The 14,272-nt window shown below is 33.2% G+C and overlaps 1 protein-coding gene across 5 annotated transcripts in view; it reads right to left on the reverse strand.

Moving 5' to 3' along the window:
- The window catches only part of tutl (immunoglobulin superfamily member turtle), a 114,946-nt gene that overhangs the window by 8,803 nt on the left and 91,871 nt on the right, over window positions 1-14,272 (reverse strand). For 3 of the 5 annotated variants that reach the window (XM_036369264.2, XM_036369263.2, XM_036369266.2), the window contains 2 exons: window positions 9,748-10,161; window positions 2,136-2,334 (listed from right to left, as the gene is read on the reverse strand). In XM_036369264.2, the coding sequence (XP_036225157.2) occupies window positions 2,136-2,334; window positions 9,748-10,161 (613 nt within the window). Of the gene's footprint in view, window positions 1-905; window positions 977-2,135; window positions 2,352-9,747; window positions 10,162-14,272 lie in introns of those variants that run through there. The other 2 variants (XM_070107294.1, XM_036369265.2) reach the window with 2 other exon arrangements.

A 14,272-nucleotide genomic window follows, 5' to 3' on the forward strand; every position in this document is an offset into this window, starting at 1 on the left:
AATCGATAAATTTAACTAGAAAAGACACATCAAATAGATTTTAGGTAAAACGAAAACAACTGCGAAAGCTCACAGTAAAAATTACAACGGTAGGGAGGATATCTAATCAGTTAATGTTCTTCCAAGTAACTTTAAAGAAAAAAATATATGTAAGAACTAAAAAAAAAACGTTTTCGAAGAAGCTGCCATTTTCGAAATTTTAATTTTATACAATTCACCAAAAACACGTTATACTCTCGTATAGCTACACTCGTATAGTTTCTTTAGAGGTGTATAATTAGAAAAGCTGTCAAACCAATTGTCAAGGTAAACCACATGCTTGACATTTATGGTCACCTTGTTGGATAGAACTTGCGGCGCTTGAATCATAATGAGAAATGGTTTTGTCAAGTATATTTGACGGAGTCAGACTATGACTACAATATATAAATAAATTTTTTTATATAGTAATCTAGTGGAAAAATAGTGGATTTCGTTTTACTAGACTTTTGTCAATGTTACAAAGCCAGTGGCAATCCTACATTTTATGGGTTATAGCAAGCTAAGGTCAGCTATGCCAGAAGTTACATTCGTCAAAATCTGTACAAAAACTTAACACTACAAAATTTTCGTACTAAAAAAACTAAAGTACTGGACGTTTAATTTAATTTTCTAACATAAATGACAATATATGAGAAGGGTTAGGGTCATAAGTGGATTGAATTTTGGAGAGAAAAAAATGTAAACTATGAATTTCTTAAAATACTGAACTTTTTAAACCAATACTATGCAGACGCAGTAAAGTATTTCCCGTTACGTCAAAAAAACTCAACAAAACAGGCATTTGTTTAAACAAAAAGTTCTAATAAACAATTAAATTTGCTATTGAATATTTAAGTTTATTTAAAATGCATAAATTCTCTTACGATTTTGACTATGGCATGATGGACCTGGAACTATAAAAACGGTTTCATAATCACGAAAATGCTCAGTGTTGCTTTTTGATTAAATTTTTGTTCACGAATTGCCGATGATTATTTTCAATTGTTTTGGAAGTTAATATGAAGTGATATATATTTTTGCGTGATTTTTGCATGAACGATGTTTTACATAGGCATTTAGTTTTTTTTATGAAGAAAGAGAAAAATATTAATTTTATTAACTGGACATTTTTTTATAAAAGAGTGTTTTTTGCTGTCTTTGAGGTACTTTTAATATTATGTATTTATTGAAAAGAATATCCAAAAAAATTATGTAAATTATGTGTGTGATATGTTTGATATGTGAGAGAAGCGTTGTTGCGTTATGTGATGAGCTTGTTTTCTAAGGATAAGAGACTCAGTGTGAAGAACTATGCGAAAGATTGAATAATTTTTCGGTTGTAGTATAATTTCAGCTGACTATATGCATTGAATGTTATTTTCCAATATTTATCATTTTCTTTTGATTATTTTTTTTGAACTTTATGGCAGTTTTAGTCCATTTCATAGATGTTAATTCTATTTAATCTTTAGTTGGAAACACTTTTAAGCTTTCCTTCCTCAAAATATAAATATGCTCATATATTTCTAAATAAATCACTCTTTCAAGTATGTTGACAACCGAATATTATTGTATATTGATTATTCAATGAAACAGTCCTAAGTAATCGATAAATAATTGATTGACAATAAACCTGCCACGCTTGAGCTTTCTCTCTTTTGCCCAAAAATTTACAAATGAAAACAACACCAAAATGATCCAATTGAGTTCAATAAGAGAGAGCATGAGTACATCTAATTAAAGTGGTATAAGTTCACGATTGTCTATCGCCAATCTATTATATTCATATTGGTTGGTTGTTCGATTCGCCGCTCTACAGTATCTGTCGATGTAATGGATCGAGCTGCATAACTTTATTAGCATTAACGTTTTGTTATAGCTATACCGCTATTAATACTGAAGTCGATTTCAACCTCAAATACTACCTATGTTAACATTTCACTTTGGTTGAATAAAATATCAATAAAAATATCCGCCTTATTTTTGCTTTCCACTGAGTCTCTTAGAATTTATATCAATATGTATTTTTTCTAATTATATGTATATGTGTGAGTGTATTTTGTCTGCACATCCCCCATTCCCCCAAACATCTACCACTACTCGGGCCTACTTACTTTTTTAAAGGCACTTGACCAGCGGAAAGCGAGCCCGTACTGCGGCTGTGCAAATTATGTTGAAGTTGGTGGTGTTGGTGTTGTTGATGCAATTGCGTGTGCTGTTGCTGTTGTTGCTGCTGCTGATGATGTTGCAAATGATGATTATTCGCCGCTATATTACGGGCATCAGTTATCCGGCAAGCTACCATATTGAACTCTGCAAACGAATGATTTCTACAATTAATTTTGGTGGAGTATTGACCGTTCCTTAGTCGCTAAAATAATCCACATACGAACTACATACACATATACAGACATACATACAAATGCAATTACATACATATGTACATATATGTATAGAATGTGATATGCCGTAGCTTCTAGGGTGTTAAATGAGTAATTAGCGCATTATGCATAAGACATATGAGTTACACTCTCCACCACGAATAACGATTTTAAGCCATGTATATAGAAAATATTTATTTCTTATTTCACATACCATATGTGATTTTAATGAGGCGAAAATAATAATTATGAGCACAAAATCATAGCAAAATTCATCGAATAATAATGGGTTAACAAAAGTAAGTAAATAACAGCCACCAAAAAGAGAAATATATCATATGCAATAAATGAAGATGTGTGTATATAAATACCATACTTGTTCTAAATGAAATATAGATTTATAAGCAGTTAGAGGTGAAGCGTTATTTATACGTATGAACTAATATACATTTAATTTATTTTTTCGTTTCTTATTTCTACCTATTGTATTGGGATGTGCCAATGCTCTAGCATACAAACTAATTTTGTGGGAGGTTACACTTTACAATTACGCATACTATTGAAAAACTTTAAAATTATGCTATTTACGCTAATATACAGCTATATGGATAAGGCGCTTTCATCGAGCTTTCATTCTTATACTAACATTTTATTAAGCTTTCATTTTTAGACGAAAGCTTGTCTTAAGGCTCCCCTAATTTGTCATTTTCAGTTTAAAGCTTTTCTAAAGCTTCAATTTTTACCAACTATTTTATTCATTTGTTAGGCACGCTTTTAGGGGCGGCGCTAATCATCACTATGGGGGGAGTACAACGCACATGAAATGCACACACACGCACGCAAGCACGCAAATTGAACACCGAAAAAGACGACAGCAAGAGAATAACACACATATACATACATACATAAGAATTGGTTAGTTATACATAGGTATGCAAGTGTGGTATAGATATATGGTATGGAGACATTAATAATGGATTTATTTCAACTTAGGTTCGGTTTGTACAAGGTGATTAAAAAAAAAGTGGTGAAACGGTTTTTGATGTTAGAAAACGATTTGAAAAATGTTGGCGTCTTGCTAAAGCTTTAAAGCTTGCGCTTATATTTTGCTAGAATTTGAAAAATTAATTTTGTGCAGCTTTAAAGAGAGCGAGTTAACATGTAATTAAATGCTTGAGTTAGAAAGCAATTGAAACTGCCGTTTATCGAATGTTGCTATGTCTAGTAACGCTGTGGTAAGCGCTGAAGCTTTAAGTTCTATATAATATTATGAATGTGATGGTTATATAATATATATATATATTATATATAAATGCATGGCTTTTATCGCAGCGACGAGAACGTAAAGCATGGCATGGTATAAATTTTGAAATAAAATTTATACTGAAGCTTTTTATTCTTGACTACATCATTTTATAAGAGTCGTTTGGTAATTTTTGAAATTTATTTTTATGAAGCGGTGCAGCAGTTCTTGCAAATCACAAAAGCATTTGTTTGTGTTCAAACTTCAACAGATTGAGAAAGCTTTTTGAAAGCTTTTTGGCAAATCAAATTTCTAAGACGCGCTTTGTCATCTCTATCACAATATGTACAGCTCTTTACAGCAAACGTGCTTTTATATATTTATGCTAGTATTGTGCAAAATATAGCAGCTTTAAAGCTTCGTGAGCATTTATAGTAGAATTAAAAATTATAAAAGGAATTTTTAGTTACAGAGCTTTCAGTCGAGTGCGCGTCTTTTTGAAGGAAATAAACATAGAAATCTACATCTGATGAAAAGAAATTCGTAAAGCAATCAGTTTAAAGTAGAAGTAAAGGAAAGTAAAATGCAATAGAAATCATGACAAATTACGGCAGTTGTACGTGTGTGTAATCTTCAATGTACTATGTGATGCATGAGGTATGACAAACGCATATATACGAGACTATGTGTGTGTGTGTGTGTGAGTTTGTAAAAATGGCGCAAGTTTCATGTAAGAGTGCTATGATGATTGTGCTTTTCTAAACTAAGTCAAAAGAAATCGGTGATTTCGATGATTTTTTTTAATTTCTTTTTTCGCAATTTTTCAACGCTTTTCCAATTCAAGGCGCTGTGCGGCGAGTCGTGACCGTTATTTCATCACCATTTGCTTTTTTCTTTTGCTGCAAAATAGTTTGTGGAAGAAATTTATGAAAAATATGTGTAAGTCATATAAAATTGGCGCGGGCGCTTTGCGTCGCTGGCGATTTGAAGGGAAAAGACTTAAACAAGCAGCACACATTGACACACGAAATTCAACTAAATGTTAAAACTTACCCCATTCATAGAACACTTGTACTTAGCTTGATATTCTGTTTGTTTGTTGTAAAATCCAGCTTTGGCATTTTGTGTTTTCTTTTTCTTTCTTTAATTTTTTGGTGACTTTGCTTTCCCGAATGTGCTCAGTGGCAAATGTGGTTGAACGTGTTGTATCAAAAACTGATCTCACAAGCACCCTGCTCACACTTAGCAATCTCGTATAGCGCAATTCTCCTATCGATACTGATCGTCTCTTTAGCGCGCTCGCTCTCTTTGAATTATTATATTTGAAAAGTTTTAGGTTGCCAAACAGAATTCGGCAATTTCAGATCTTAAATTACATACTCCTCGGAGGCTCCCCAAAATTAATTACGATCACATATACATTACGAGCAAAGGCGAGAACCGAGGCCACATTAGCTGCATGAACGCCTGTTATCCGAAGTGTATGTAAAGTTTATCGAAATGTGCTGAATATTTCAAAATTGCAAAACTGTTTGGTTCGTTTCGAACAAAATTGCAGCAATATTGAATAAAAGACATTTAATTTGTGTGACTCAAGTGAGTTGAAAATTGCATGCAAATATTTTAGTTGAGTTTATTGTACGACGCGATCATTTCTATCAGATGTCGTTTGGGCCTTGATTTTACCACCTTTGTGCGTGAATTGTTTACAAAAAACGTCTGCCCATTTCGCTCAGGCACCTTTACCGGCAATGAACTTAGTTCTGGGCAGAAACAACGACGAAGAAACTAAGAACACGCCTCAATAATTCGGGTAAAGGTGATTGCAAACATTTCATTCAATGTTTTGTGCAGGTAATAAAGCCTGCCAAAAAAAAAAGAGTATTTTGAATTTGCTCTGACCGCCAAGCTTTATGTGTTTGAGTCTTGACTTTGGTTTTAAGTACGCGAGCGATTCTTTAATTCATCTATAGTACTTACATAGTTACATGTATGTTTTGCAAAGTATTTACACGCTACTTGTTTTGTGTAATTGTAATTGTATGTTTTTAGTAGTTGTAAGTATAATTTGAAAGAAAATTGCAAAGGTAACATAACCAAAAAAATAAAAATAAAAATATTAACAAAATACCAAAGAAAAGAAGTTAAAAATACTAAAGAGACATTAAAAATGGCATAACTCAGTTTTATATATCAGCAAATCTCATTAATACAGTGATATTGTCTAAAGCTGTAATCTAATGTAGTCAACATAGTATAATTGCCTATATACTAAATAACAGTTAAGCAATTTTACCTACACAAAAATTTAACTATCAGAAAGCGATTCTATAGTAAACAGCTGAACATTCTAAGAGAGAGTGAAAAGTTATTAACGAAGCGCTGTGCTTCATCAAATTAAGCTCTTAAACCGTGATCTACTTCTGTATAGATTAGAGAGAGCACACTTTTGAAGATTTATTTGAGTAGCATTAGAAGCAGTCTCTTGGAGGACTGCTACGTGTCGGCTAAAGGATAGGAAAACTGCGTGATTCGATGGAAAAGTTAGCATTTAGAAAGAAAACGAAATTTTTGTAAAGCTAAAATAATAAATATAGATCATATATTAATAAACATGACCTTACATAGTTTCAAATTTGATCTGCTGTGGAATTCCTAATATAACTATGAGTATTTATAAATAAAAACTTTCTACTGTTTTTGTATGGGTTGTTTAAGGAAAAAACCACTTTCAAAAACTTAAATAAAGAACTTTGGAATAAAAGTCATCTCAAGTGCTTGCAAGCTTTAGTGAATTCTTTACAAGTAGGGACGTAGCATATGAAGTCAAGTCTCTTCTAAAATAAGAGCCACATGTAGGGTGCTCAAAATATGGTAGAACTGTAAGTTAGCTTGTGATTTAGCTACATATTTGTCTCTTTCTTTCACTACTCTCTTGTAAAGCATAGTTAGGGTTCTCTAAATACGGTAGAAATGAAAGTTAGGTTGTTATTTAGCTATATATTTGTCTCTTTCTTTCACTACTCTCTTGTAAAGCTAATTACTTAATAGAGAAAAGTTCCTTGGGTACAAATTTTAATCGCGGTTTTCTTTGAAACAATTAAAAGAAATTTGATTTTTTTGTAAAATTTGCTACCGTGAAAGAAAAAACATTTCAAAGCTTTATTCTTTTGAATAAAAATCGCAGCAACTAAATTTATGTGACTGTGTATTTGAAAATAGTAAAAATATAACTCTCCCTCTTAGTTAGTTTGTGGCAATAAATGAATACCTGAAAACTAAATGAACGAAAATCATATTTTATAAACAGGTAAGGGCGTGAAAATTGGAGAGGGAAAGAGAGTATACTTAAAAGCTAGCATAAACTTGCAGCAGAGTAAAGTTCACCTACAAAATACAGGTTATACACAATCATTTAGCAAAAATTGGTTGGTAGCTTGACTAGTTATACGACAGTACTGTTAATGTTGTCATACCGCATTGATGTAGCGGTATCAGTGAATAATCACCGTATTTTCGCAAGCATTTAAATAATCATTGAAGACCAAAATATCGTTAAATAAAAAATACATTTTTCAACTAAATTTAAGCTGCATAAGAGAGTACATTATGGTATATGCATGGCTTTCGGCTGAAGCGTGCTGATTTCAATTATAGCAAAACGGCCAAAGTGAAAACGCTTAGACGCGAGCTGTGAAATTCCAGTGAGGACAGTGTGGTCGCATATTTCGAACTGCTCGCATTTAAATTGTTTGGCGGTTTGTTGGCCACAAAATATAGCAAAATAAGTGCTGACATTTTTGTTGTTGTTTAGCGCGCGATTGAGTGGCGGTGACAACTCCGCTGCGGTTTGCGTTCAGCTGTCGAATAAAATTTAATTCAATACGAAAACAGCAGAATCACGTATTTCATTGCTGATTGCATTTGATTTTGCATTGAAAGCGCACACTTTATTAAACTCTACGCCTTTATTATTACCGTTATAATTTTTATTCACGCTTTTTCAGAATAACGTTTCACTTCAATTTTATATTTAAATTCGAATAAAGGTAATTGTAACTGACATTTATAAAGCGAAATGCGGCTAACAAATAATGCAAGGCGAAATAATTTCCTATTTTATTGTGGATTAATATTATTTGGAATATTTTACTGTACATAGCTACTTCGTACGTGATAATTGGCACAGAACTGAATTTAATTATGGATTTGCGTGGTATGGGAATGTTTTTGAACAATGTAGATGTCAGCATTCGTCGAAATTCACCTTAGGGCGGCTTTGTAGACAGGCTCGTTTGTATTGAAATGGTTATCTTGTGTGAGTTATAAGACTTGTTTTATTAGAGATTTTAACTCAATTGGGAAGCAATTTTTCATCAGCGACTCTTGTGTGTGTAGTAGTCAATCTAGGAGACACATATTTAGCTAGTTTACAGTTTCTTACCTGACTAAAATCGAACAAGTTAGAAAAGTAGCAGACTCATAAGTGTTGTTATAAGAAGTTAATTGAAAAGCGGAGCATAGTTTTGTCAAATCAAAAATTTTCTCATTGAAAACAGGAAAGATTTGAAGAAAATCCAAATTAATATATTGCCTAAAAATATAAATTGACACAAGCAGTTGTATAGCTGCTTCAAACTAACATATTTCCACACTGCTATTGGTCCCACCGAAATTTGAAAATCGCCGTCTGGATAGGTATCAACACGTCAAACTGCCAGTTACTTGCTTGTAAAGCAGACAATTGCTGACTAGTTATGCTTGATACTAGTTGTAAAATAGTTTATAACTAGTTGATCTGATAGCAGTGAGCTTAATTTCTACTGGGTTACATACACTACTTAAAAAATAATAATTGATAAATTTAACTAATTAAATAATTACTGTTGAAATTCAATAAGATCAATTAAAAGCATAATAAATTAAATCATTAAAATTATTCTAATTCAAATAAAAGCTTTTGTATTATGTGTTTAAAGCAATAAAAATTAAAATTATATAGTATAATAATAACAACATAAGCAAAATGGAGTAAAAAATTATATTATTTGGTATAATTCAACTGTATTAAATGAAAATAATCAAATTTTGTACTCATTAATTATTAGTTCGAGTATATTTACTTGTTGTTTAAGCCAATTAATGCTTCAAAAAAGGCAAAAGTTTTAATATATATATATATATATATATATATAACTGTGTTTTTAATTAAGCAAAAGTCGAAATCAGTCACGTATTTTTTCTGGTTTCACGTAATTTTAATTAACTAATCAGCGGTAATTCCTGCATGAGCTGTTAGTATTATGTAACGGCAGATTTTTTTGCCAACGTCAATCTATTGGAACACAAAAAGTGAGTTTAAATTTATTTCCAGTACTTTACAAAACGAAAACTACATATTCAAATATACATATAAGAAAGAATTACTGTTATTAAGTGCTACATTTTAAGGGGTTATAAATTGTTTTTGCTTTTAGTTTTTTCATTTATTCGAAATCATAAAAATTAGCTTTAAAAGTTAATTAAGCAATAAAGTGGAAATATTAATTGGCAATTTTACGCAAAAAGTTAATTTCATACATTTATGTAGTAGGCCCTTTTCGAAATTAATACGCAATAAAAATTTTAATTGAATCTCACAAAAAACATTTACGTATATATATCTATTTATATATTATATATATATACATATATATTTATTTATTTAGCGTTATAAAGTACTCGCTGAACTGAGACCAGAATAGGAACGCAGCGCAACCGGTGGCACAGTGGAGCGCAGCATTTTATGTGGGCAGCACGGTTGCCACATGTCTGACAAAATCAGCGCCACCAACGCCAACGACTGGCAGGATTGTCGCCGCCGTTCGCATGCTTGGCACGGCTGTCAGCTGCGCCGCCATTTTTTGCCCACATGCTGCGCTCAACTGGCACGATACACAACACAGCGGCACTTGCAACGCATTAAAACGTTGGCTCGTTTGCTCTCGTGCGTTCCATATTTCTGGTCATCATCAAAAACCATTTCGTGTTAATTTTATTCTTTTTTTTTTAATTTTGTGCATTCGCTTTACACTTGCTTCACTGTTAGTTGCAGTTTTTTACCTTTTTCCTGTTTTCGTCGTTTACGTTTATTGCAAATTTTTACGGCACAAACCGATAAAATGATCGCAACAATAAAAAACAGGATGCCCCCAACGACACCGGCTGTTATTGCTTTATGCTTGACACGTGCCGGCACCGGAAATTTCACTTCATCGCTGGACTCGTAGGATTTTTCCGAATTAGCTAAGACGCGAAAATAATATGTACGACCGCCGACTAAATTCTTAACTAAATACTGTGTCTCCTCGGGCCGTATTTGGCCACGATTCAGCGTCTTCCACTGGGCGTCGGTGCGATATTTGATGGTGTAGAATTTGACGATGTGGGCACGTTCCAGTGGCGCCTGCCATGAGATCAGAAAACCATTGGAGACCTCCGTGACGGTTAGATTGCGCGGTGGACCGGGTTTTGGACCTGTATGCGCGAAATATTGAAGAGGTGAAGTGAAATACATATGTTATTAAGATGGTAACTCTTTAGTAAATATATATGTGTACATGCAGTATATAAAACATAAAAGAGAAGTAAGTAAACTTTTTGACTATTTTTTAATTGCTGAAAATAAAATGAGGTTATATTGATTTAAAAACAACTCTATAATAACGGAAAAAAGTAATTATTAAATGTTTGTTAAAATCGTTGAAATCGCCTTAATATTATATATATAAATTTATTTAAATTTTTGTAGAAAAAAGAAACTTGATAGAAAAAATCTGTATTTTTTTACCACAGTAAAAAAAGACCGCGAGAAAAAAAGACTTAAAAATAGTTTTGTTAGACATTTTCAAGAGAACAAACTCGTTATTGCAGGGAAAGCATACTTTATGATCAGACTGTAGCAGCAGTAGGTACAGAATAATGTTATCAAAAACTGCAGCGCGAAAATTGTTGTTTCTTTTTTCTAAAAATATTCTACAAAACTACTTTTGTCGATATTTTCCTCTATAATGTGTTACGGTATAGTGCAATATATAATAAAACTACACATTTATATATAAGAGAAGATATATAGTAAGTTCAGTAGGTAAAAATATGGATATAATAAGTTCAGTAGGTAAAAATATGGATATAATAGAAAACATTTCTAATTTATATTTAAAATTTAATTATATTATTATCTACATTTATTTTGAAGCTCTTCGTTGGATTAATTACTTGATTACCTGAATTAGTGAGCTGAAACTTTGATGATTTGTAATCTTAATGACTTTAAATAACGTATACATAATTTAAACAAAGCTCTTAAAAAAATTTTAAAAATAAATAAAATATCGATAGAAATATAATATGATATAAAAATAAATTTAAAAAAAATGAAGTCGAAGAGGAAAGCTACAAGTTGCAGTGCAAGAAAACCGTTGACTTTCACTTTCATTAAACTTAAGTGAAAGCTTTTTAAAGAACAAAAGTCAATATCAAAAATTGAGCTTTTGCTCCATCCACAGCTTTCCTCGATAGCTTCGTACACTTTTAAAATCTGTCCGAATTAAATTTTTATAATAAATTCAAAGGAAGAGCTCAAACATATGTGTATTTTTACACACACATTCTGCGAAAGCTTCAATAATTCACCATTTACCAACAAAACTTTTGGCATAAGTGAAGTTTAAAAATATTTATGTTAAGATAAGTCCTTTAACATGCGTTTGTTGAGTAGCTTAATTAACCTAATTAAAAATTTGATGGCAACCTTTTTGCACAAGCACACGCACACACACAGAAAGGCACTTTTGCAAAATGCAGCAGCAAAAAAGACTTTGAATATGTGAATGACGCTCAGCACAAACCTTCTTTGCTGTAACTCGAAACTTTGCTGAGCTATGATTATCACTCAACATTTGAAATTTGATTTGATTTTTATTTTAAACTGCTTTGATTGTGGCTTGTTTGCTTGCATCAGCTTTTTCAATGCTTCGGAAGGGAAGTAGAAAAAGTCGCAAAATTATAATAAAAACTCAGTAATTCAGGTGCGTCGGCAAATAAACATCCTTAGTTTCACATGAGTGCTTATACGCGCACACACACATGCATGTTGCGGTTGGCATTTATTAGCCATAATAATGAGCACTAATTTATGAGCAGAAAAAGCTTCATCAGCACTCTCTTTGTAAAAACGAGTGCACGCCAAGCGAACGGCATACTACTAAAGTGAGATTAAGCAAAAACAAAACTTAAAACTTTTGCAATTATATGTTTAAGACCTGTAAATTCTGAAGCCTCTTAAGCACATGTGTGTGGTAAGTGGAAGATACGCAGTTAAATAGCCTTGCCATGGAGGTCAAGCAATGGCTCTTTGAGGTTTTAGTAGTCATCATGATTTTAGTAGTGGTGGTTGGACTGAAGTGAACCACATAACCACATGCTGCTGGGTAAAGAATAAGATGAGTGTCGGTTTTTCAAATGTGCACCTAATTGTTCTGTTGATCACTATAATGCAAGACTCTTGAGATTTCCAAACTTAATGCAAATTCTCAAAATATGTCTGTGAGGCAATTAGAAGCAAGGTACGAAATATTTAACTCCGCTAAATAATTGTGGAGTATTTTTAAAATCATATATGCAATATCTAAATTTACTTATCGCCTGCTTGTAAAAAATAATGAAAATACGAAGTAAAAAAAGCTCTGAAATTATGTCCTAATGTCTTGGACAACGTAAAATACTTTTTTTAAATTGCCAAAAAAACGAGACTGTTTTGTCTACCATTATATGTTTCTTCGTCAATCTGTCGTTGTTGTTGTTGTTTGGGTGGCTAAGCGCAAGTTATTTGTCATCCAAATCACCTAACGGGAGTTCGAGGAAACTTGTTGTTTCGTTGGGAACAACTCACCTAACACCTTTTCCTTTTTGTCTGATCCATCTTCGTACAGCTGAGTAATAACTGTGGTATCTTGTTGCAGCTGGATACTTGTCAGGAATATCTATACAAGCGTTTCTCTCCAAAAAAATAAAAAAAGATAACACTTTTTAATGTAAGCCTTTTGTAAACGCCAATACTTCAAATTTCTAATTAAAGATTAGAGAAGAAATGGTATTCCTTAGACGAGGTAACTATTTTCTGGTAGTGATTGAAATCACTCCAAAATCCTCTCCTGGTCATCATATAATGAATCTGTAATTTTCTGGCCTGGAATATGTGCTCACTGATGTATTCTGAATTAAGAAAAATACTGTAGAAAATTGGTTTATTTCCATTATTCCCCACAAATCGCATAAAGGTGTTTCGCGCTCTGCGGATATATTTAATATTCGGTTCAAACAGAACTTTTCCTTTCATTGGTCTTTTGAGATATTTTTTGCATTTCACTAAAAAATTTTTAAACGATCAAATCATGTTTGCCTCGCCCTAACGCCGTCGCAAATTCGTTGATGAAATTCTCGCGTATCAAAACTTTATACAGCTACTAAAATGCATACAAAAACAACTACATATATTGTTTTTGTGCATAAAGTCAACAAACGTGTACGAAGCAAGTAACGGAAGCATATTAAAGTACCGGAAATTTTAGCGCTTTCGTAGGTAGATTTGGAGCACTTCGAGTTTTCGTATACAATTTAAACGTGACGAGAATAAAATTTAACGAATTTTAACTGCCAAAAATATCGTTTTTATTGCGAATTAACTCGGCTCCACCCCCACAATTCCACAAACTCGCTCAGGTCTTATGTATTATACACAGCATAAATTCTCTGGCTGCTAAGACGAGTGTAAACACGCTGCATACAAATGTAAACAGCAATTGTTAGGACAACAAAGTAAGCAAGCCGAGAGCAAACAACAGCAGTAATAAAGGTATAACCAAAACAAAAATAAAAACAAAAACTACACACACCAATGTGCAATGCGCAGAAGGACACAAGTTTGGCGGAAATGTCACAAAACCGAAAATGTTATTTATGGCTGCAGTGGAAAGCGCAAAAGCACATAAAAGGGTCAAAAGAAAATACGAAGACTAGTAAGAACAACAAAAAATAAAAAAGCTAACTGGTATGTGACATTGTTGTTGAAGCGCGCCACATAGGCGGCACAAGGGTAATGATGCCTACACGTTGGCGGCATGCGCACACATACACGCACACAACTGCGCTCATAAATTTTTGCGTTTACTACAGCGCAGCGTTCGCAACGTCGCTTTAGCGCCTCCTGCAATTTAGAATGCCAGCGCAGCGCAGCGCAGCGCGACACGACAGGACATAAACACGAGTCGTTCTCTTTGTTTGCTGTCACATTAACTTTGCGCTATTATTGTTGCTGTTGTTGTTGGCGTTCATATTTACAATTTTTTTCTATGTATTTGCGCTTTCTTTAAGGCAGCGCGCTTGCCAAGCGTCGGCGAGCAGCGGAAATTGAAGCTTAATTGCTTGCTGTAGCGCCAAGCGCGCTCTACAGACCCTAAGCGCGGGGTGTTGCAGGGGTTGTGCTGCTGGTTAACGATTTAACGGCACAGCTGCAGACAACCAACCCAACTTGCTGTGACCTTTCGCATTCAGCCTGTTGGCTTGCAGCTACCGGTGCGCAAGCGGT

Source organism: Bactrocera oleae, chromosome 3 (assembly GCF_042242935.1).
Source record: "Bactrocera oleae isolate idBacOlea1 chromosome 3, idBacOlea1, whole genome shotgun sequence".
NCBI classification, from domain to species: domain Eukaryota; kingdom Metazoa; phylum Arthropoda; class Insecta; order Diptera; family Tephritidae; genus Bactrocera; species Bactrocera oleae.